We start from the raw sequence: 25,472 nt of genomic DNA, 5'->3' as shown, positions 1-25,472 counted from the left end.
TATTTATTTAACTCAGTGTGAGATTTATTTCAGCAGTGTAAGAAGGCAAACGATTGTGACACGGAGAGAGTTGGCAAACCTGCCTTACATTTGGTTTGAAAATAAACACTGTCCATCTTCTGTTCATATGAATATTATTAGAATGTGACTTTAAGGGCTCTTTAATAACAGGGGTGCAATTTTCTAGATAATTAATTAATATTAATAACAATGATTTGTAATTAGCGTGAATATTTCTCACTCTATTATAATTAAAAATGGTTTTTCCTTCAGCTTCTTTTTATCTTGTTACTTTTACTTAAGTAAATCTCCTGATTAAAATATCCTGAAAGGAATTAACTGTAATTGATTCACTGGGACTAGTGCTTTTATATATTGTACCATCGTTTCCGGGGGCTTTTTTAAAGGATGTGCAACTCTGTAACAATCCTTTGCAAAAGGTTCTATGTGGACGTGCATGCAGAGAGGCAGTGAGACACTAGGTGGAGCCACAGGGTTGTGGTTCTCATTCTCCTTCTATGTTCCAGCTCCTCAGTCGCTTCTTCCCACAGGGATGCTTCCAGCAAAAATGAACCGAACATGACATCTCCGTCACACTGAATGCTCACATCAGTTAAAAACTTCTGTGATTATGTAGAGTGAAGCCCCTGGCTGTTTGACAGTTGTCCAATTAGGACTTAGCATGATGAGCGCACTGATTAAACCGGAGAGGGGAATCCTATTATGTCAACATCTTCACCCACTGATGAAAGCTTTAGAAAGGAAGAAGGAAAAAAAAAACATCAGGGAGTTTACAAAGCTTAACCCTCTTGGGGAAGTGCAACCATGAGTCATCAGCAGCACTTGCTTTGCTGTCAATCCAGTGAAACAGACAGTGCTATTATAAGACCACAATCCCTCCCAGAATTGATTTGTCATGACCACAACATCATCCACAAGTAAGTGAAGGCAGTAAGCCTTACATTTATTCCCTCTTCAGGTTCAGTGATTGTAGTGATTGTCTGCACTTTTTTTCAGTTTATCAGAGCAAACGCACAATAAAGAATAGTGAAGATGGCATACCCTGGAATTTAACCCTGAATACACGGTGTTAGGCTGCTGGATAAAACCAGTGGGTGTTTCTGGTGAAACAGAGGAGAATCGCTCTTGATCTGCTCCACTCTGCGTCTGACTCCCACAACCCCTAAGATCTAATTATAGTATTCATTGCAGCTATTGCATTTGGAAGATGGTATAACTTTATAAAGCGCTGCACACAGGTATTTTGCTGGTTGAGATTTTTCTTTATAATCCCAGGGCTCTACGGAGAGATAACAGAGGGAGATGTGAATTAGGTCATCTGTACCATCTGTACTTTATTGCTGGAGCTGGCAGCTCTACTCCTAATGGCATCTGCGCAGGGACGTGTGATTTACAGGTTCACAGTCAATGACAGCTCGGACACAGATGAGCACTCCGGCTGCACTGCCGGGTCCCTCCCCCTGGGGTTGAAAGCTGTTGACTCCCCTTTTACGACTGAACTCCAGCGTACAGAGAGGAAGACTGGCTTAAAGATGCCGAGCGCATCTCTTCCTCCTCGCACCCACAAAGAGAGTACATCATGGTGCTACAGAGTGAGCAGCAGGAGAAAACAAATCGATAGCGCTGGCAGAGGTCGTCCTTTGCCCTTTGATGCCTCTGCGTAAACAAAGACACTTTGCAGTCTGGAACTCCCACTGAACACTCACATAAGAAGAAGTACACTAAACAGCGTACACCGAAGAACTGACGAAGGCCAAAGCAAAGATCTTCTTTCTGTGTGAAATGTGGCTAAAAAAAACCCCAACAAAAAACAAAAAAAGGACAGAAACACAAAGAGTAGAGACTGAGAGAAGAAAGCCTGAGACTGTGTGTGACTTATCATGACATCGCTAAATCTGGTAAATTTTTCTAAGAGGCTTGGAGTCGGTCAGGATTGAGGCCAGCAACCACAAGGTCAGTTAAAATTCCACTCAAGTATATTAAGACATCCATCTGGCACAGCTCAGAGGTACATATAATTGTGGGAATGTGAATAGATGAACTAGAAATGCTGAGGGGCTATATATTAGGCAAATAAACCCCAGTTTGACAGAAAAAAAATAACATTTTAAAAAGAAAAAGAAAACAAAGAGAATAAATAACACAAAGGTCCAAAAATGTCCTCATGAATCCCTTGCTAGGAGTATGTCTTACAAATTTATTGTATGTGACACAGAAGTATGTGAGGTCTCTCGGTTTCCACTGTGTACAGAGCAGTACACAAGCGACAATTTCACCACAGGAGCAGGAAGCAAAATCTGGAGACAACAGGAGCACCACTGATCAGCATTTCAGAAATTATTGTTGAACTCATGCAATATATAAGAGCCCCCCTCGTCACAGCTTTAGACATTTCAACTGCTTTTCTGGAATATAAAATGTGTAAACATATAGAAAATCTTTTGCTCTTTTTGGTTTTTCTTCATACGAGCACTTCCCAGATTTGATCATTTCCCTTATTAGCTGTATCTTGCAGTGCAAAGCTAAAAATTTGCTTTCTTGTGATAACATCAAGATAAAAAAAAATCACAGAAAGCTTTCAAAGCTGAGATGAAATTTAAATTTAAAAGCAGCCATTATTTCACCACCAGCTCATTCCATTGTGATGTTAACGGAGGAAAAGGGCATTTATTCTCATGTGCGACCTTGAAAGGCTACTCATAACAAATGGATGAAGCGTTACAGTGGCTATACTGGCTCTCCTTTTTCCGATAGGGACAGCTGATGGATTCTAATGGTGGGAAGGTTTCTGGTGGAGGTGGGGTGGGCGCAGCCGGACTCCCGCGGGGGAGTCCTGGCCCTGAGGATGCAGCAGCAGGTCCGATGTAAGCTTTTATTGCAGAGTTTGGCCACTTTCGCTCTGCTCGTTTCAGCTGGTCCAGAATCGCCCGCGGGGGCTCCGGAAAAGACCTTCCATTCCCGGCTGTCCCTGGAGGAAGGAGTTCTCGAGAGGGCCATGGAGGAGGAGGGGCTGAGCCGAGAAGGAGGCCCCCTGCTGTCGAGGCCCAGGGTGAGGGGCTGGCCGTGACCCTGCATCTGACTCTGATGATGGTGGTGCGGTCTGGGAGTCGTCCTCAAACAGTGAACTCCAAGTAAACTCTGGAAAGCTTTTTTAAACTCCTGGTTGGAGCATGGGTAGATGATGGGGTTGATGCAGCTGTTGAAGTAACCGAGCCAGAAGGTGATCTTGAAGACGGTGTCTGAAGGTCTGTATGCAGGGAAGATTGAACCTGCAGGGACATCAGACACACATCAGAGACATAATAAAAGATAGATGTGGCCTTCAGGTATATAAATCTGTGGGAGGATTCTGTCGCACAATGTTTGTTTCGCACACCTAAACAGAATCTGCCATTCAAGACATTTTACTAGTCACCTTTCTCGGGACAAATCACTAGCGCTCATCCTCCGGATATGCAATTTATAACAGTTCATCCAGTAGTTTTTGAGCTGCTTCAGTCTGGATTGAAGTGGTTAACTGACCAACGCTGCCTTGAGCTGTGCTGTTACTGTGGCTAAACCAAATTTGAGCCAGTTTTCAGAGCTCCAATTACCTGCTGTGCTCTATTTGTGTTTTTTTTAAAGAACACATGATCCCAAGCTGTTGGAAATCACACCACTTCACCCGTCTACGTGTCACACTTTATTTCTAATTGTTTTATCCAAGTTCCACTTGATAGAAGCTTCCTCTTTTCCGCCAAGGTTAAGGATTTTATTAAAATTGATCCCGGATACTGTGCTGCTTTTGATTAGAGCGAGCGGGGAATGTGAGTGGGATCTTAAATGAAGTGGCAAAGGTAATGGCTTAATGGACGCATTACATGCACGCCTAGTCCTCATTGTATTCAGTGGCTGGCAGTGAAACATTAAAATAATGAAACGGCTGACTTCTTGTGTGGCTGCACTATATCTGTCTATCTGCCATCTATTTTCAGAGGCAGGAGAGAAGCTGCCTTGTGAAATGTTTTATTGGCCAAGCTCCTGAGAGGGTTAAGCCTCGGGAGAAAAAAAAATGTGATTGTGATATAGAGATGGATAGAAAGAAGAGGCGGAGAGAGTTGGAGAGCAAATTATTTTGTGCCTGGCTATGCAGCTAATGCATTTTATCCCCAGCTGTGCCCAAAACCCCCAATTCTATTATTGCCCGTACCCCTTGATAGATTCATTGTTGGAATAAAAATAGAAGAGGAGTGCAACTGTTGGGTGAATGTGTTGACGCTTAAACTCAATGATGCATCGGTGTCTGCTGCTGAATGCACACATTTTTGTTTTTTGTTTTTCTGCTGATTGAATTCATTCAGATTGAAAATTTCCAGCCAGCTGCTTGCATGGGATGTGATATTAATCCGGTTTAGCGTCTGCATCCACTGACACTTTTAATCTGAACAGTGCGACATATGTAAGAGTGATGATCACATGATCAGCGCTCCCTGAATGTGGATATACAGCACCCTGTGTGTTCAGAGCTCTAGATGTCGTGTTTTTGTTGTTCTTAATTTCTCAAAGAGTTTTAAGACTGCATTAAAGTATATTAAAAACTATCTAGAGAAGACAGGATCAGCATGGAAGTTGCCATCATTGGAAAGAAAATAAGCAAATGTCCCCATATATTTACATCAAGGGCCAAAAAAATAAAAATAAAATCTTCCATAAATCTCTGAAACTGTAACATTTCCATATGTTTAATCTAATTTAGGTGCTTATGTATTATGTTTATTGTTATTTTCTTTAACCCATTTGTTTCCTGTATTTCAAACTGATTTTAATCATATTTAAGCTCAATTTAAATATAACCAGTGCCTGTATAACTCTTATTCGTGCTATGTTGCCTTCAGCTGCAATAAGGAAACAAAGGTTGTCTATTTGTTGCTCATTTTGACAGTACTATCTGTATTAAGACTATTACTTCCATACACTCGTGGCCACTTCATTAGATACACCTGTTCAACTGCTTGTTAATGCAAAAAAAATAGTCAACCAATCACATGGCAGCAACACAATGAATTTAGATATATATGCATGGTTGAGATGACAGGCTGAAGTTGACTTTTTCAGATTTTCTCTGAAAAAGGGAAAATAGAGAAGACAAGAAGAATCCTGTGCTGTAACAATCAGACAGTAGGGTTAGAATTTGACATAAACAACATGAAAGCACTGATCAGTGCTTTCATGTATCAACGTTTCAGGCTGTTTCTGCTGGTGGTGTAATGATGTAGGGGATATTGGGGCCCCTTATTACCAAATGAGCATCGTTTAAACACCACTGCATATCTGAGTATTGTCACTGACTGAGTAATGTGGTCATATAGGGATGGACATCATCCCTTTATGACCATAGTGTGCCCATGTTCTGATGACTGCTTCCAGCAGGATAACGCACCATGTCACAAAGCGCACATCATCTCAAACTGGTTTCTTGAACATGACAATGAGTTCACTGGACTCTAATGGGCTCCACAGTCATAAGATCTCAATCCAATAGAGCACCTCTGGGATGTGGCCGAACAGGAGATTCACATCTCATCTCCAGCACCTCGTTGAATCTTTGCAACGAAGAATTAAAGCAGTTGTAAAGAAAAAAGGGGACCAAGGCAATGCTAGCAAGGTGTACTGAAGAAAGTGGCCAGTGAGTCTATATTATGGAATGCTTTCAGTCTTAAAATATGCTAGAAAATTGTTTAGTAAAATTCATTGATTGCTTGGTCACTTGGTCAAGTACCAGTCTGAGATATTATAGTTTTATTTAAATCCTTTTCATTCGTTTTCTTATCATCTTCAGTTTTAGTATCATTTTTGGAATTACAATTATTATATTTACTTGTATAGTATTTCAGTTTTATATTCTTTTTATTATTAATATTATGTAGCACTCTGTGTGCCCTTAACTTGAAAAACTGGAAAAAAAATAAATGAATGCTGCAGATGACCTTTAAATGAAATAAGAATGGATTGCCATGGTATATAATTAAACAGATTTTCTATCAGTCTTTGTGCTAGCTATTTTTCTTTTGCTTTTCCCTTTTATCTATGTTGTTTTCTCAGCAGTGAGGTTTTTAAGGTTTGAGTTTAACTTGAAGCAAACCAAACTGAGCACAGAGTTCTGACGCTAGGCCTCTAGCAAGGTTGGGTGAAGTGTAGGCAGGTGCTTGGCTTCGGCCTCACAAGAAATTTCAGGCGTTTTCCTCGTTGCTGTCTGGTTGCTGAGTGTGTTGCTCCTGGCAAGCATGTCTTATTTCTCCTAGCGGGCTAGGCTAGCAAGCCAGATGGGCTCTGCATAACCAATCACCTAACGCTGCCTATTACGCAACCTTGATAAGTCTGTACCCCTTCCTGCTGTTAATTGTCTGCAGAGGCTAAATTCATAAACAGCTTCTCTCACACAGGTTTGAAGATTTCTTTGTCCCCTGCGGCCGTTACCTTATTCTCACTCTTTTAGCTCGTGCCCCACAGCCAATCACATTACAGCCAAAACCACTTCACGTGTGATTAAAAAGCTCCATGACATCTCCCCTGCAGGGTCATCTCCATTTGTAACTCTGGACTGGTTCCAGTGCAAATGTTATTTTTTTCCATCTCTCCCTAGAAGTCCAGTTCAGACCACCTTAACTTAACCATCCGTGATACATGCTGGAGCTGAGCAGGCTGTAGGGAAAGATTGTGCTTGTGTTGCCACAACTCCTGTGTTTTAAGTGTACTGTGTGCACACTGAGAGTAGACTTTTAACTTTCTGTGACTTTGTGAACAATGCTTGGGCTATTTTGCAGATTACATCATCTCCATTTTAAATTTGAGTACTTATTTGAGTATGATGTATGGACAAAAAGGCCATACCTCTTAAACTTTGAATTCAGGTGTTTTCACTCCTGTTGCCACAGATTTATCCATGCAGTCTACCTGTAAAACTACTGAAAGAATTAATGTTTTAAAGAGCACGGTGCTGTAACAGATGGTAGTATTGTAACGAGTCAGTCTGTGAAATTTCTTTCATCCTAGATATATCACAGCCACTTTCATGTGATTTTGTGCAAAGTGGAAACATTTAGGAGGCACAGCAACTCGGTCACGAAGTGGCAGACCATGTGAAGTTACGTAGCGGGGTCACCAAGTGCGTAAAAGTATCTGACGCTCTTCTGACTTCATGACTGCAGAGCTCCAAACCTCCTCTGGCATCAACATTAGCATAAAAACTGTGCGCCGTGAGCGTTGTGGCATGGTCTTCCATGGTCGAGCAGCTCCTGTAGGTGTAATGTGTAGGTGGGCCAGTACTTTTGTCCATATGCTTCAGAAATATTTTAGTGTTCAGAGTGGGCGTGTTAGTAAAAGTTCCATATTTGCAGTAAATTACAGACATTTGCTAAAATACTATCCTTGCTCTGTCACAGTTAAATTGTGCAGCTTCTGTTTTATTTACCTTCATGTTAGAAAAGCAAATCTGCGACACCACAAGTTGGTAGCTGGGTTATTAACTATCGCGCTGGTGGTCATAATCTGCTTATCTGCTTTAATCTGCTAAAAAGGGAAAGTTAATTTCAGGCTGTTTGGCTGATGTTTTTTGTACATGTTTCATTTAAGATGAGAGTAATGAATGATGACTGTATTCAACTAACATTTTTTTTCAGTTTTTAATTTGAAAATTTAAAGTTAAATTACATGTGCTTGTCTAAAGTAAAAGAGCCCCAGCAATAAACTTCTCTTTTTATAACTAGAATAATAAAAAATAAAGACCCAACACTAAGTTAATTAAGCTGAGAATATTTTGGCTGGATTAATAGGTGTGTTTATTTCACTGCAATCAAATGGAACACGTAGAATATAATCAAAATATTTTAATTAGGGAAATATTTTAACTTCAAACTGCAGAATGTATGTTTTTCCGAAAGCCTCATTTTTATCATTCTTTCACTTTTATCAGACTTCAGTCCACTGAAGTCTTTTTCTGATTTAAGTTAAGTATAGAACACGAAACCAAAAAACAATAAGGCACAGAGTGTGGGTGTGCCACTACAAACAACACTTTTACCAATTGATAGACAGCTACGGTAGAATGGGTTGTCTACTAACCGGAAAGTTTAATCAGCAGCTCCTCCAGGCTGCATGCTGAAGTGTCCCCGGGGGAAGTTACCGAACCCCAAATAGCCTCCAGTGCAACCATCAGTGTATGTGTGATAGATGAATAAAATAAGAACCACCTAACACATAGATATTTGACCCATTGTTCATTTAAAAATGTTTATCAGCATGTGTCTACAGGACTGTGTGTAATTCCCCTGCTCTTTCTCCCAAAGTTCCTGTCTTTCTTCTCAATACATCCAAAAATAACTCTTAGGGGGAAAAAAAATGTTCATCAGCTGTAGTTTAAAAAGACACTCGACACCCACTGACACTCTGAGTCAGAGGTTTTTAAGAATAAAGACTCCTGGCTGGGGCTGGAGACAGGAAACATTTCAGTTCATCTTCAGTTTCTTAACATATCACGATAGCACGAGGACACCCTGTGAAGCTGTTCTTTATGTCAGCGAGGGCATGCTTCACGCTACTGTGACACTGTCGCCTCTCAGCCACCTGTTTCCTTCCAAAGAGATTGTTGTTAGCTTAACTGTTGATGCCAAATTGGCCTTGGGTGTGGTAGTGAGTGAGTGATTGTCTGTCTCTCTGTGTTATCCCCATGATGGACTGGGTACCTGTTTAGCGTGTCCTCTGCCTCTCATCCATTATCAGCTGAGATTGGCTCTAGCCCCCACCACCTGACCCTGAACTGGCTAAATGGTAAAGAAAATGAACTGATTGATGCTTTACACGTGTTGTAGTTCCAAAGAAGGACTCGGTACATATCAAGGACAATCCACAGATAAATACAGAGCCTTTTAACACCAATTTAAATTACTTCCATAATTAAAGTCTTGTAATTATTACATTGGATCTGCTTCCACTTCCCCCTAACCCTGGCATCCTCTTCTGTCACACCAACCCTCTGCATGCCTGGCTTCACTTCACATCTTCTCTGTGGTCTTCCTCTTTTCCTCCTGCCTGTCAGCTCCATCCTCAACATCCTTTATCCAGTGCATCCACTATCACTCCTCTGCACATGTCCAGACTATCTCAGTCTTGCCTCTCAGCCCACAGTTATTATGGATATTAATTTAAATAATATCTACTCCATAATCGAAATGATGCAATCAAGACTTATCCAGCTGTACACGTCAGAACTACACCAGTGCTTTGTGATTCATTGCTGAATCTATCATTGTCCACAGACTTATGTGGCAGCGGTATGCACTGTGATGCCAGTATTAGTAAGGGAGCATTCGTGAGCTGAGGCTTTGCCTCATTTCCCAGTCAGGAGCTACTCAGCCAAATGGTGGCAGCTATATTTACAAGCATGAGAGCATGGAATAAATACAAACCCTGCAGGATTTGTTAGGATTTTGCCGTATCTCATATCTACTTGGTTCAGATTTCCTTTTCGCATGATTGACAACAGCACTTGCAGCGCACAGGTCTACAAGTTGTGTGATTATTTCCCTTTGAGCTCATCTTCATTGAACCCGGTGCACTTGAAGACACCATCATATGAAGTCTGGCCTCAGTCCGAAAGGCTTTATCTGTCACTGAAGATCTGCCCCCATGATGAAGGGAGTCACAAACACGAGGGAGAAAAATGGCTTGACATGCCATTCAAGGGTCTGGTTTGAAATATATCTTGGTCTCAATTTTAGTCCTTTTGTTTACAGACGGGGAGCAGTGGAGGATGACAGTGATCTGAAAGATTTATAGAGCCTATTTATAGAACGACTACCTGGCCGAGTCGAAAGCATTTACTACACCGCTCCAGAGGCCACAAGCTCGTCTGAATGCGAGTAACCTCAATGTCATCCCACAAAGGAGGCATTCACTTAACATCATCTAACTATGAAATTAGCCAGCACTTAAAAACATGACCGTAGAATAAATTGATCAATGAGTATGTAATGGGAATAAATTCAGATGTTGAATTGCTCCCTGAAAGTGGTCTGACTCATGCGTAGGAGTAGGTAATCACATATATGGACCTATTTTTAATTTGTGAAACGTTATTGATTAAATGGTTGCAGAGGGTATCATTGACTGTCTGTGCTCCAGTGACATTTCTAAGAAATATGCTTTTTTCCACCATTGATACTGAGAGTTAGATGAAATGAGAGTATTTGTCCATTCAATGGGAAACCAGAGGCAGGAGTTAACGCAGGTGACAACACCAGATCCAATGAAACCGTAATTTCCCATTTTTACACCCGGATTCTCAAATCCATTAAACAAAAATGTTTAAAGAGTCAGTTCATAAGCTTGGAAGAGCGCTTGGCTAGCTGTCCACTTTTTTCAGTCTGTCTATATTATTCATTCATATTTGCCCCCGAGTGGTGTCAGGATTCAAATTTCACTCCTTGAAAAGACTTCATTTGATCCAAAATGCTGCAGAGAGAGAACTGACAGGGACTAGAAAGTGAGAGCACATTTTTCCCTAACTGGCTTTTCTCCCCTGGCTTCCTGTTAAATCCAGACTCAATCCTTCTCCTCACATACAAGGTTTTGAATAATCAGGCCCCATCTTATCTTAAAGAGTCATTGTGCCGTATCACCCCAATGGAGCTCTTCACTCTCAGACTGCGGGCTTACTTGTTGTTCCTAGAGTATTTAAAAGTAGAACGGTAGGCAGTGCCTTCAGCTTTCACGCCTCTCTTCTGTGAAACCAGCTCCCAGTTTGGATTGAGACAGACACCCTCTCTACTTTTAGCATTAGACTTAAAACTTTCCTTTTTGATAGGGCTGGATCAGGTGACCCTGAACCCTGACCTTAGTTACGCTGCAATAGACCTCAGCTGCTGCTGAGTGTTTCTTCTTCACTCTCTTCTTTGCAATACCTGTGTGTTTATATAGCACTCTGCATTTAATCATTAGTTATTAATTATCTCTGGCTCTCTTCCAAAGTGTGTCTTTTGCCTGGCCTTCCTCCCGTCTCCCCCCAACCATTTGCAGCAGTAGTTGTCCCTCCCTGAGCCTGGTTTTGCCAGTTTTTCCTTCCCACTGTCGCCAAAGTGCTTGCTCATAGGAATTGTCTGATTGTTGGGGTTTTCTCTGTACTACTGTAGGGTCATTACCTTGTTCTATAAAGTGCCTTGAGGTGACTGTTATTGTGATTTGGTGCTATATAAATAAAATAAAATTGCACTGAAGTGAAGTAACCTTCCTTTCCAAACTGTTGAGGTATTCCCTTTCAGTCTTGTAAGTAATATATTTTCTGCTCTGGTTAAAATTAGATTTGCCCTGAGAAATCTGGCTCTTGACATTAGGAATTACATGCAAGATAAACATGATAATACTCACCAATGGGTAGCACCAGGAAGAAGGGGAGCCAGCACAACACGAAGCAGCCAACCACAATGCCCAAGGTCTTGGCAGCCTTCTTCTCACGAGAGAATTTCAGCAGCTTCAGAGCAAAATGTGTGCGATTGCGAAGGGCCTCGTCATCTGAGACAGTTGCATTGCCTCGGTGTATCCTGAGAATCACCTGCTCTGAATCTGACTTCTCTGTCTTGTGGCCCTCTCTCAGGCCCTGGCTCTCTCTGTGAGCTACCACATAGACCCGACAGTACATTACCAGTATGATGGTCAGAGGAAGGTAGAAGGAGCCCACTGCAGAGAAGATCGCGTAGCCCGGCTCCTCTGTGATCTTACAAATGGACTCGTCCTCGGGCGGTGCCTCTTTCCAGCCAAACAAAGGTCCAATAGATATGATGACAGACAGCACCCAGAGCAGGATCACTGCCAAGAAAGCCCTGCGTTTTGTAACGATTGATGGGTAACGCAGGGGGTAGCTTACTCCAATGTAGCGGTCCACAGATATTACACAGAGGCTCATGATAGAAGCCGTGCAGCAGAGCACATCCACAGCTGCCCAAACATTACAAAAAACCCGTCCAAATACCCATCGATCCAGGATTTCCAAAATGGCAGAGAACGGCAGTACGGTGGAGCTCAGCAGCAAATCTGCCACTGCCAGATTAACTATGAAATAATGCGTGACTGTCCGCAGGTGTCGATGGCAAACCACCGAGAGGATCACCAGAATGTTTCCCACGACTCCAAACCCAATGAAGAGACCAAGCACCAGACCCAAAACCACAGCCTTGACCACATTGAGCTCTGGGACTAAAACATGGCTGCAGTTGGAGCAGTTCTGTGTCAGAGGAGCTGGGGTCATATTGTCCAGCACAGGAATCATTAGTTCCAGTACAATGCTGGGACTCAACAACTGGCCTGTGCAGAAGTGGTAGATTGAAGCGCACACCTATTTAAGTTCACTACTAGAGAGAGGAGACATCAGGCCATTCTCATAAAAGCCATTAGAGTAATGATTACATTAAGTCTGTCTTGTCAAAACATAATTTGAATGATGATGCTTCGAGCAAATGAGCTATTACGTTGGCAATGCATCAAGGAAAATAAAAGGACAAGTTGCATGCAGAACCACTGAAAGAGAAATATAATATATGCAAACCAAAACTACTGAGCTAAAATCGAGTAATCCATCTTGAAAATGTTAATGATGTTAAAACTGACTGTTTTTATGCAGCTGGTACAAACCACTGTTAAAAATGCATTACAAATACAAGAGACAGATTGGAGGTGAGCGATTTAGGAAGTCTTTGAATGTTCTCTGAACCAAAAAAAATACTGTTTGGACTGAAAATTAAAGTCTGTTGAAACCAGTTTTCCTGGGAGTAGTAGGTGAGAAATCAACATCCAGGCTTGTGTGTTGAACGCAGCTTCAGCTTCAGTAACGTCCAGCGCCTTTGAAAAGAGAGACAGAAGAAGACACATCCGTCACATACAGTGAAACATGAAAGCATTCATCCTTGTTCAGCTCATTGTTTTTTTGTATACCGCTGCTCAGCTCTATCAAGAAGGTGGGCGGGAGACAATGTCTGAGCTACAGCTGTTGTCAAATCAATGTCACCACTGTCTCGTCTTGATAATGGGATCAACCCAAAGTGAGGCTAACAAACTGAGAAACTAACAGTTCTGTGAAAACTTTTCACAGGACTACACAGGCTGGTGAAAAACACCTCATTCATTAGCTTGTGGAGCTGCTTTTAGCAGCAGTAACTAGAATAAAGTTTTTTTCTGTTCAACTTCATCCGTTTCTCACATTTTTATCAAAGAACTTTGGCCCACTCTGTTTGTGTGCATTCATTTATGCGTGCAGACAGCTCTCTTTAAGGTTCCCCCACAGCACCAGATTGGAGGAGTCTGGACTTTGACTGAATTATTGCAACAGCTTTTGCCACCATTGTGCTGTTTGGGTCACACATTTGACTCTAAAATACTTTTGCATACAGTAGTGTTCATTGCTCAATGACTACAAGGTGCCTAAGTCCTGTGTCTGCAGAACAAGCCCCAATCATCAGCCCTCCACACCGTGCTGACAGTTCTATGAGGTGTTGATAAGCTGTGTTTGGTTTTCATCAAATGTGGTCCTGTGGATTGTGGCCAAGCATCTGCACTTTGGTCTCTTCTATCCAAAGCACATTGTTCAAGTGGTTTGTTCATATGCTACTTTGCAAACCTGAGCTGTTTTCTCCTGGTAACACTTCACAACAAGCCATTCTTGTTCATTCTTTGTCTAATTGTACTGTCATGAACTTAAGTGTTGAACATGCTAACTTAGGGCCTGTAAAGGCTGAGTTGTAGCTCTTGTTTTTGTTTTTTGTTCTTCAATTTCTCCGAGCATCTGATCATCTGAGAACTTGTGGAGAATTTTTCTTGGATGTCCACTTCCGAGAGGATTGTGGCATTATGTTAGTACACACCTGACTGCTCTTGGCCAGGAAACTGCCAAAAATATTTACTTTTATAGAGTTTCTCGCGCTTCCTGATCATCTAGTGCAGGGGTGTCCAATTCCAGGCCTCAAGGGCCAGTGTCCTGCATATTTTAGATGTCACCCTTCAAGACATGTTGAAGAGGTAATTTAGCCATTTAAATCAGCTGTGTTGGATCAAGGACACATCTAAAACCTGCAGGACACCAGCCCGTAAGGCCTGGAATTGGACACCCCTGATGTAGTGCATTGATTACCATAACCAATATGCTACTTACCCTCACAATTTGGATAGAAGCAGTAAGAGTGTACTTAGTTTTTCACAGGACTGCACAGATACCTGTGAAAACTTTCTTTTCCCCAGTATGGGAGGAATACCACGTCATCATTACAATACACAGTAAGCCAAAACCACAATAGCTGAAGTTTCAACAATGCAGCAATCAGAAGGCTCGGTGTGTATTATATGTTCTTCAAGTGACCTATAATACATCAGGATATGCTTGACTTTGTTCTTGATCCCTCCTTTAAATCAATATTATACCACGACCTTTATACAGACACAGGTCAAAACAACCCACATTATTACAGCTCCACCATTTGTTAAGGGTTGTCACAGTCTGTGCTCCTTATGTTTGTAAAGAACACAGTTTGACATCTTGGGAAAATATGCCAAGCTAGATCAAAATATTGATACCACTGTCATAACGTGGCAGAGTCCCAAGAAAAATAAATCTGCCTACCAGGAAGTTATCAGCCCAGCACAGCTTCATCATATAATCTTATATAGCACTTTTCTACTATAGCTGAGCACTCAAAAGAGCTTTACATAACATGCCCAATTCACCCATTTATACAAGCACTTTTTACCACACCTGGTAAATATCATATCAAACAAACATGGAGTTTCAGACTCAAACATCCTAAATGTTGTGCATTGTCTGCTAGCACTAGCTCCACATGCAAGAAAAATATAACAGATGTATTTAACAAAATGAAGCACAATTTCCCGAATCGACCCCTCTGTTTTATGGGAGCTCATAACATTTGCAGTTATTTTTGATGATTTTATCTCGCGGTAAGGGCATAACTTATCCCATTATTCTGAGATAAAACAGTGCTTGTTTTCTCATGATAGGAAGTTCATTTTCTTTAGAAATCACGAGAAAACAAACGCTTGTTTTCTCGTCATTTATCGGGGATTAGGAGTGCAGTTCCAGCCCGGTCAAACTACAGGGGAGCTAGGAGGAAGGTTAGTAGGACAGGGGAGCTCCCACCGAAAAGAAAAAAAAAAGCTTTTCAAAATTTATGAGCGAAGCCGAGGTCTCAAAAATATTGACAATATGCTATTTTCCCTATGCATTTCTATTTCTTTTTAATTTCATAATCACCCGTCATGCATAAAATTAGTATATTCCTAATGCGTGATTCATGCATGAGGGTGATTCATCACTAACTTTAATAACGACACCAGCGTAGGTTCTATTCTTGTCGAGCTTGGCTTCCCTTCCCACCTTTGTAAAGCAGAAAATAAATTGAACCGTAACACTCAGGAAAGCCAAGGCGCACTTAATTTCACACAGGAAGGTAGATTGGTAAACGCTCCCTCTCTCTTTATCAGCAATAAAGTAAACTTATTACTGAAATGAACGGCCTCTTTCTCCTCGCTGCTCTCCACGCAGCGGCTATTTTTAGATGTTTTGGTCAGTTGTTATTATTCTTATTCACAGGATGATAAATAAAGCTAAGCAAAGTGGTTTATAAATTGTTTAAGGCTATGAAGAAAAAACAAAGTTAACTCTCCTGAAGCTAAGATCTCCTCAACATGGTGGATCAATGAGAGAACATTATTAAAAACACATCACACTGTACTTCAGTCAGGGTCTAACATGGCAATAGATTCAAATAATGTTCAAATGGGTCCTTATTTAAGGAGAAGACTAGACCATCTATAACTCCACAGGTGAGTACACTTCCTCCTCAGTAATCAGATGAGGGGATCGGTCATCTCCAAGGCTGCCAAGTTATTTTGTGATTGAGAAAACAAAGTCAGGTTTCTATGATATATATTGAGAGTATAAAAAAAAGCAATCTGTTATCGGAAGAGAGCAAGTTATTATAAATAATTCATAATCTTGAGATAACGGCTTAAACAAAGTAATTCCCAGAAGAGCCATTTTTTGGCTTCTGCATATTTTTGGTCAGGAAAGGTAATTACAATCTCTTTTTTCCCCCATTGTGGCAATGTGTTTGTATAAGATAAGAAAAAAGAGGAATTTAGTTGCAAAGTTAAATTTACATGTATTGTTATTTGGAATTTATCCTCACACAGTTCAAATTTGAACTGCTCCCTCTGACTTTGATGCACTGGATTAATTAGGATTTGGATCTTGATAGATTATTCATATTCATCTTCTTTTCTTCTCTTTGTTTCAAATTCATCTCATTTTTAAGGGGGCTAGTTCTCAAAAAACTTGTGAATATTGTAAAACATATGCATCAGAAGTGGGGAAGCAGTCTCTGCTGAACACAGTCTGGGCGTTTCTCAGTCAAGGAGGCCTTTTCTTCACTGTTAGACCACAGTCTCTATTGTTTCTGATCCTGCAGTAGTTGAGACCAAGCAGCAACATCCTGGGCTGAAGATGAAGGCAACACTGAAGTGCCAAAAAATACACTTCCTGATGTGTCCACTTGAGGCTAACTCCCTGAGAAAACTCAGTTCCTATAGACTTGCATGTAAAAATGAGCAGCTTTTTAGTAGAAATAAGCCTTTTTAGAGAAATCTTTACACAGACACACTGATCAGTAAGCATTTTGAACCAGTTTTACTTACTGACTCCAAATCTGAAACTGTTTTTGTCTCGCAGATGTGTTTATTTATTTATTTGTCTTAGTTATGATGTTCCAAGTATTTTACAACTAGGATGACCGAACAGAAATCTAAAGTGTTTCAGGATTTAAGACCTAATTTGGATCTCAAGAAAAGGAAACTCAAAATTAAGGAAGGTGTTTTTGTTGGTCCTGAAGTCCGTGAACTGATGCTTGACGATGAGTGCAAAAGGAAACTGAAGCCAGCTCAATCAGCAGAATGGGAATCACTGGTACGGGTTATCAAGAAATTTCTTGGAAATCACAGAGCAGAGAATTATGCTGAGGTTGTGGAAACATGGTGAAAGCATATCAGCTCCTGAGTGCTAGAATATCACTGAAGATGCACTTTTTACATTCTCATGTCAACTGTTTTCCCACCAAACCTGCACAGCGAGAAGTATGAGGAAAGATTTCACTGAGATATAGAAGTGACGGAAAACCAATATCAGGGAAAATTTCTCCAGAGCATTATGGGGGACCACTGTTGGTTCGTGCAAAGAGAGATGTGCACATTTTGACCTGCTTTAATTTGAGCTAAATTGACAGAAATACACTTTCATGCATCTCTGGTATTGTTTTCTGGTTTGGTTTCAGATTAAATACATTATTGTTGGGAAATAGTTAAAATTCCAGACGTTGCATCATTACATCAGTGACGTCACTGATGTAATGATGCAACCTTAAATCAAATTTTATGTCTGAGAACAGAGTAAAAAATAGATACAGAGCTGGTTGTAAGTTCCCAGTTCAAAGTAAAAATATTTTGTGATCTGGTATCTCTATCTGTCTGATGGACAAATAATCTGTGGAAACATTTTGCTAATAACTTAGCACCTGGACCTCTTATCTACATATAGTCATTTGATAGCAGTGGATATAAAGCTAAACCTAAGGCTTCAGGTCAGGACTACACAATGCTGTACTTCTGCCACTGGTCCTGAACACAGCTTATAGTGGTGAAGAATATTTTGCTTTAAGTTTCATCCGAATGTATAGAATCCATGTGGATATGATACATGTGGATGAAAACTTTTTCAATCCATTCCCTAAACCCAACAGGAAGTTGGATATTTTGAATTTACTGTCAAATTGTTTATTTATTACTCAACTACTTTGGTATAGTATGAATGGGTATGCAGTATGTCTTTATCAGCAGGAAAAGTGGTAAAACTTATAGTGCTAAAAATACAGTTAAGTCCAAAAATGTATGCCCTCCTTTAATCTGGGCCATCCAGAGACTGAGATAGGAGTCTTTGCTGGGCCGATTCTGACCCCCGAGCCTTATGTTTGACACTGCTGGAATAAAGGAAGCCAGCCACATGAGACAATAAAGTTCAATGACTCCACTACAGCATGCCCAACGTGCATGGAGGTACGAGGGCCTGATTGATGCTTGCACAACTTAATTTGGAATGTTTGAATGTCTTCTGACTTTTAAACAATGTTTTAGTGCCGCATAAACTCCTCCACTTTGACAGATGTGAAATTAATCTCGTCAGTGCAGATTATATAAATGTAGATTAGATAAGACTAGTAAAAGTAGAGTGGCCATGTTGACGAATTTTGGATTTTGTTAAGCTGCTTTATTTCAAACCAAATTAAAAGTTCATCTGAGTTGTCCTCTTTTCCACTGACATTGTCTCTATCTATCTATCTATCTATCTATCTATCTATCTATCTATCTATCTATCTATCTATCTATCTATCTATCTATCTATCTATCTATCTATGCCCCACAGGTTTCAAAACAATGCGAACAGTCAGTCAGTGGCTGGCCTTGTCCTCTGGGCCCCACAACCAACTGCTCCACACTGCATGTTCAAATGTTTATTATGTTTGTCTTAAAGTTTTATATCTCAGCTGAGCTCTGATGCTGGCACAATGCAGTACGCCATTACAGCGTCATGCGGCAGCACCTGAGAGCTTCTCCCTCCCATGTGGGAAATAATGCTAATACGGTAATTATGAATAAAAGGCCTACACGTGTATTCACAGGAGAGATGCGGGAGTTCATTACACCATCATCATTTTGCACTGTAGAAAAGATTAAGTTACCTCGGCTTAAAATATTAACCGCTGCATTAATACTGTCACTGTATTATAAATATGCTGTGTTACAATTGAGAAAACAAGTTGAATGATTTACTGTGTCACACCTTCAGCTATATATATCCACTCTGTCAGGATCTGCTCCTTCTATCCGTTTATGTTCTCAACATTGACTCCCAGTTTAATCCAGTATCAAATTCAAAATTCTCTGCCTCACACACAAAGTCTTGAATAATCAGAACCAATCTCATTTAAAAGAACTTAAAGTACCATATAACCTCAACAGAGCACTTTGCTCTCAGAGTTGTCGCTCCTTGAGTATTTACAGTTTTTCTCAGTCGCTTTGGTGCGTTTCTCAGATCAGAATTGAAATTCTCATAACTATTAGTTCAACCTCCACAACACTCAGTCATTTGTGCACATCATAGTAGCAATTTCTCCTCTCTCTGAACAAACTGCAAATGATTTTGGACATGAATCAGTTGCTTCCATACATTTCCCTGCTGCTTTCTGACATTTCCATTTGCTTATGTCATGTCAGTCAAAAGTAATCATACCTATGGATGCTGAATAGTCGTTCCCAATAAAACTAATAGTCATACATCCATTGCTTGAGTCATCACACACAAAATTGTTGAACTAGTTATCACATGCCAAATATTGGCCATCTGTCAAGCAAATCCTATACCTTTCTGTATCATTTTTCCTGGAAATGTCTCCGAAATTGAACAATTGATCTCAGGTGAATCACAGCTGTCACTCATGAGGAGGCGTGTGAAAGTTTAGTTGTAACCAATGACAAACAACTTGTTCACTGTCAATTATGGATGAATCCTGTGAATCCCCAATTGGCAAGCATATATAAACTGCGCAGGAGCTAGTGTGTACCATTTCTACACTTCTGTGACACAAAATGGAAGGTCAGCACCGTGGAAGAGGGGTGAGGATGCGGGGAGGAAGGGGAAGGGGAAGAGGGAGAAGAGGCAGATATAGGCGGATTCCTAATGAAATAAGGGCTACAATTGTGGACCATGTTGTCAATCACGGCCTCACCATGGAGGAGGCTGGTCGAAGGGTGCAACCCAATATTGGAAGAACTACTGTCAGTTCAATCATCCAAACATTCCGTAGGGAAAACAGGTATGCAAACAGTAATACACTGTACTGTACTGTGCCATCTCAGACACATCACATGTTACTGTACTGTATTTGCAATTTCACAAAAAGTTCACTCTGCACCACATAGGATTGTAAGACAACCTCGCGGAGGCGGAAGAGGGCCCCTTTTTACCCCACAGCAAGAAGAAGCCATTTGTGCAATGGTCATTGCAAACAATGCAATAAAGCTGAGAGAAATACAAAGCGCTGTCATAGAGAATCACACGGTATTTGGCAATATTGAATCTGTTTCAATTTCAACAATTGACAGAGTACTCAAGAAAAATGAAATCCACATGAAGCAATTGTATAAGGTGCCATTTGAACGAAACAGTGACAGGGTGAAGGAGATCCGTCACCAGTATGTGCAGGTAAAGCTGGTCTTCTATGTTCTGCACTGCAAACTGTTTTACAGTACTTCGTAGTTTCATGCAGTACACTTGCAATTCCACAGCACATACTCTACAATGTGTTTTACCAAATGCATGCATTACTGTTTGTTACTGTACACAGGCATATTGTGACATTGCATTTCTGTCTCTCTCTAAAGCGTGTACTGGAGCTGGAAGCCAGGGAAACACTGCACACATTCATATATGTTGATGAGGCAGGTTTCAATCTGGCCAAAGGCAGAAGGCGTGGAAGAAATCGCATTGGACAGAGGGCAACCACTGAAGTCCCTGGTCAGCGCGGAGGGAATATTACCATGTGTGCAGCCATCTCAGACAACGGCGTCCTCACCCATATCCCCCTTCTTGGTCCATACAATACCCAACATCTCCTGACATTTTTAGGCACTCTTTACAGGGACCTAATCCCTGAGAATGAGAGAGGTGGAGGCCAACTCAGCAAGTATGTTGTTGTCTGGGATAATGTCCGTTTTCACCACTCCCATCAGGTCAGAGTGGTTTGCAGCACATGACAGACTTCTGGTTGAATATCTCCCTCCATATTCCCCATTCCTTAATCCAATAGAGGAGTTTTTCTCTGCCTGGAGGTGGAAAGTTTATGACCGGCATCCACATGAGCAAATGGCCCTGCTAGCAGCCATGGATGCAGCATGTGACGACATCACAGCAGGGTCCTGCAGAGGATGGATTCGCCACTCCAGGAGATACTTTCCTCGCTGCATTGCGAGGGATAACATCTGTTGTGATGTAGATGAAAATATGTGGCCAGACAGACAGGAACGTCTGGATGTGCCAGAATGATTTACTGTACTGTTACATGTGCTGTTTATTGTTCACATTAGTGCACAGCTCTACCAAATGGGTGATTTTATGTTTACATGTATTCTACAGTGAACAAGTGACTGTAGCATATTTTTCTTTTGCACAATTCTGTAGGATTACAAACACTTCTACACAATGGAAATGTGAAACGTACGTATTCAGTGTCTCAGTTACTCCCAAGACTCCCATAACATCTACAGTGACTTTACTGCACATTTCAGATGGCTGTACAGGTAGGCCATAGTGCTGTCGTCAGCATTTTCAGGTGTCACCAATTGTTTTTGCAATGGGAAACACTGAAATTATAAACTGTCATAGTGGAAACATGACAATGCCATTTGACTATCTTGTTCATAAAGATGGTGTCAAGACTTTTCATTTTGATGGCACTGACAGTTTCATTGACATGGATACTTGCTTTTGAGGTATGGATAATCAATTCTGTGCATGTGACGTGCTTTTGCAGGCTATCCACTAGGTTTTGCAGTTTGCACTAATTGTTTTGGGAAATGCACTAACTGCTGTGCAAATGTTAATGGTGTTCTGAGGAACGCACCAAAGCGACTGAGAAAAACTGTAAATGAAGAATGGGAGGCAGAGCCTTCAGCCTTCAGACACCTCTTCTGTGGAACCAGCTCCCAGTTTGGATTCAGGGAACAGACAACCTCTCTACTTTAAAAATTAGGCTTAAAAGCCTAAAACTGATGATCAGGTGATCCTAAACCCTCCCTTGGAATAGGCCTAGGCTGCTAGGTGCTTCCCATGATGCACTGAGTGTTTTGTCTTCACTCACCTCTTGTGTTTTTTAACTCTTCTCTGCATTTAGTTAATTCGTTATCATTAATCGCTGCCTGTCTTATAGAGTGTGTCTTTTGTCCTATTTCACTCCTCTCACCACCAGCTGGTCGTGGCAGATGGTTGCCCCTCCCTGTGCCTGGTTCTGCTGGAAGTTTCTTTCTGTCAGAAGGTAGTTTTTCCTTTCCACAGTCGCCAAATGCTTACTCATAGGAGATCATCTGATTTGGGGGATTTTCTCTGTATTATTGTGTTGTTACCTTACAATATACACTGCCTCGTGGTGACTGTTGTTGTGATTTGGTACTATATAAATAAAACAGATGTATCGGTATCTGCTCAGTGTGTCTCACATTAAGGATTTAGAGGCTACCAATCACTGTGCATTTATATCAAAGAAAATCTGTTCCAACGAGAAGAAAAACCTTTTTCTTAACGGTTGACCAAATTGCATGGAAAGGATTGCCAAACTCCCTAACAAATCTAATTTGATTAATCCACCCGGCTCGTACATTACGATCACAAGACTTAAACTCATGATTAAAACTCCTTCTAAGATAAATTAAAAGTGACACGCTTACTTCTGGATTCTGTTAAAAAGACCTGTTGATTTCACTACACCATGGGATTTCGTTTGGCTCTGTAGACCCAGCGGAGAGGTTTTCTTCCAGCACTGATTGGTTTAATATTCATTATAATGCCTCTGTACGGAGGGAGTTGCCAAGTGAAAGAGGACATATACTGCAGGGTGACTGAAAACAGTGTGCAGCTCCATACTGAAGTAGCTGGAAGTTACCTGTCTTGCTCGGTTACATTTTGTTAGCTGCCTTTTTCAGGAGGTCCCTTCTGGTACAAGCATCTTTCTCCTCTGCAGAATAGGCTCCAAATATAGGCTTTGTCTTCTTGGCTGTTTTCCATGCGTCCATAGAACAATGAGCCGAGGTGGCTGATGTGCAGCTGCTTCTGAGGTTTGGACTGGTATCCGCAATATTGTTGAGGAAAGCTTGAGCAACCCTGGCTTCTCTGTGTCTGCTGTTACTTTAATTGGCCAGGAGTAAACAGCGATTGTGACTCAGATGCAATCTCAACCTCTTCACCGGTGTGCGGAGTAATTCCCAGCTCTATAAGATGAGGCCACTGTGCAGGACTACAACTGACATAAAGTCACATCCAGCTCAGTAAACTGACACAGACATGCAGGAGACGCATGGGAGCTGGCTTTTTCTTCCGAAACCTTATAGCTACATTTAAAACATTTCTTCATATTCAAATGATCTGTTCGCAGTTTTCCTTCAGATTTGAGGTTTTAAAAAACGGGAGGGTGCAAAAACAACAAAAAAACAGCATTACATAAATCAAGCATACCAGCGCGATCGTGCCTTATGGCTATTCGGAGGGATACAGTTGTCTTAAATCATGTGTATTTTAACCACTTCACCAGTTTGCTCCAGACATTTAGCCGCATTAAAACCAAAGAATAAATCAACGCTATTTTGGCTACTTATGCACACTTATGCATCAGCGCGTTCAGCAAATTCAATTAAGAAAAAATAGTTTTTTATCAATAAAATAAACTATCAATTCAAAAATGCTTCTGTTAAATACTTCAAATGAATTGTTCTGGGACTCACCCAACTTTGATTTTTCACATCCCGATGCCTGGACAGAGCCACATTCGGGCACGGCAGTGATTGCCGAGACGCGCTAGGAGGCGGCGAAGGGAGAGCCAAGTGCGCTCACCGTGGAGAGCCCTCATATCTGCCGGAGCAGACACCCGAAGCTTCAGGTGCTCCAAGTCTCTTCAGATGATGACGAGTAGCCAACCAAATCTCTCACTGCTTTCCTTTCGAAACCACTGTCGCCCGTATCTACCCCCCCCCTCAACCCAACCCTCCCAGCCCCTCCCTACCACCACCCAGCCATCCATCCTCACATCACCTCGCTCCGGCTCAGCATCACTCTTCGTGCGTCATCACAACCGGTCTCTGTCATTCAGAAATCTTTCATTAACCGGTGTCACCCACCTTTCCAGCTGTTAAACTGTACGAGAATGCAGTGTGTGTGGAAATGCTCAAAGACTTTTACTATTTACTATTTTTTGTAAGGTTATGTAAGTGTACTTTCAGTCTTCAGGAGTCCGTACCAAACTTTTACTCTCCCCCCAACCCCCCGTCAGTGAAGGGATGTTCGTGTGTTGCAGATGTTTAAAGTGTTTTTGATCCCAGAGATAAAAGTAAAGGTAATGTCTAGTTTTATTTAAAAATCTGTGTAACACTTTTGATTACAGCCAAGAAATAACTCTATAGCCTAAAATACACATATTCATGTTTTTGACCAGAAACAGTCGTGTTCTTAATGAAAAAGCGTCTTCTTTTACACATCTCCACATCTCCAAGACTTGCACCATCATAAATGAGTTTTTTACACACATTTTAAACACACTTGTATCTTTGTAGAAGCTCGTTCTTGAACTCACATTTGTTATTATCACATCTGGAATGACACTCTCTTTTTAAATCCAACTTCCTTTTATATTTATTTGTAATTTGATATAACCAAACATACATTCTCTTATGACTCCATCCATCCATCTATCCATCCATCCATCCATACATTCGCTTCTGCTTATCCAGTTTAGGGTTGTGGGGAACCTCAGGCTATTATAGGGCACAAGGGTACACCCTGGACAGGTCACCAGTCTCTTGCAGAGCATGATTTAAAATATAAATTACATTTTATGGGTGGTAAACAAGGTACACAATTATTCACGGGCTTTGCCTGATAACACTTTGTTCCCCATCAGCAAAATAAAAGCAGCTGCCTTCTATATTTAAAAACTTTGGTGCAGGAATCACACCCTAACATCCAGTAACAGTACATCTGCAGCAATAACATAGTAGCCTGTAGTTACTAAGTAAGTACTTTATTTACACCGTGAGTTATTTCTAAATATCTGCTATTACCCACCCTGCTCCAGCTTTCCTTTTTCTTCTTCTTTCCTGCTCATTAACTACACGCTAATTTTATGGATACCCCCTAAAAAATAATTAGACTGTAATTGCTCCAAGCTGTGGCTTCAAATATTAACACCATTACCACTAACAGGACTAATCCTCCTGCGCATTTAAACATAACACACTGCATTATGAAAGCGTGATGAGCAACAAACGCACCTATAGCTGACATTTGCGGCATATAGTCTATAAGACCCTCGGTCCATCTGTTGCACACTCAGTCGATACTCATTTGTTAATGTCTGAGCAGCGAGAGATGATTGTAATTTATAAAGCATTGCCATTTCAGCAGGGATTGTGATTATTCAGTGGCTGTGCATTTTCCCCTTTTTTCAATTAAGCTATGATGAAGAGATGAGACAGAAACAAGCACACACATACACACATTTAGCTACACATGGATAAACACGGTACATTGATTTTTTTGTTGGGGTGGG

At 41.1% G+C, this 25,472-nt stretch overlaps 1 protein-coding gene across 1 annotated transcript; it reads right to left on the bottom strand.

Moving 5' to 3' along the window:
- Positions 1 to 1,979: 1,979 nt before the first annotated feature.
- Positions 1,980 to 23,888, bottom strand: adra1aa (adrenoceptor alpha 1Aa). Its single transcript, XM_084945252.1, has 3 exons — positions 23,653 to 23,888; positions 11,422 to 12,888; positions 1,980 to 3,290 (listed from the first exon to the last, which is right to left on the bottom strand). The coding sequence occupies exons 2-3, from the start codon at positions 12,317 to 12,319 to the stop codon at positions 2,749 to 2,751; spliced, it is 1,440 nt and encodes a 479-aa protein (XP_084801378.1). The 5' UTR covers positions 12,320 to 12,888; positions 23,653 to 23,888; the 3' UTR covers positions 1,980 to 2,748.
- Between the last annotated feature and the right edge of the window lie 1,584 nt (positions 23,889 to 25,472).

The sequence above is a fragment of the Perissodus microlepis genome, chromosome 12, assembly GCF_051167445.1.
Source record: "Perissodus microlepis isolate ML-2025 ecotype Zambia chromosome 12, ASM5116744v1, whole genome shotgun sequence".
NCBI lineage: Eukaryota > Metazoa > Chordata > Actinopteri > Cichliformes > Cichlidae > Perissodus > Perissodus microlepis.
This window is presented reverse-complemented; position numbering and strand designations above follow the sequence as displayed.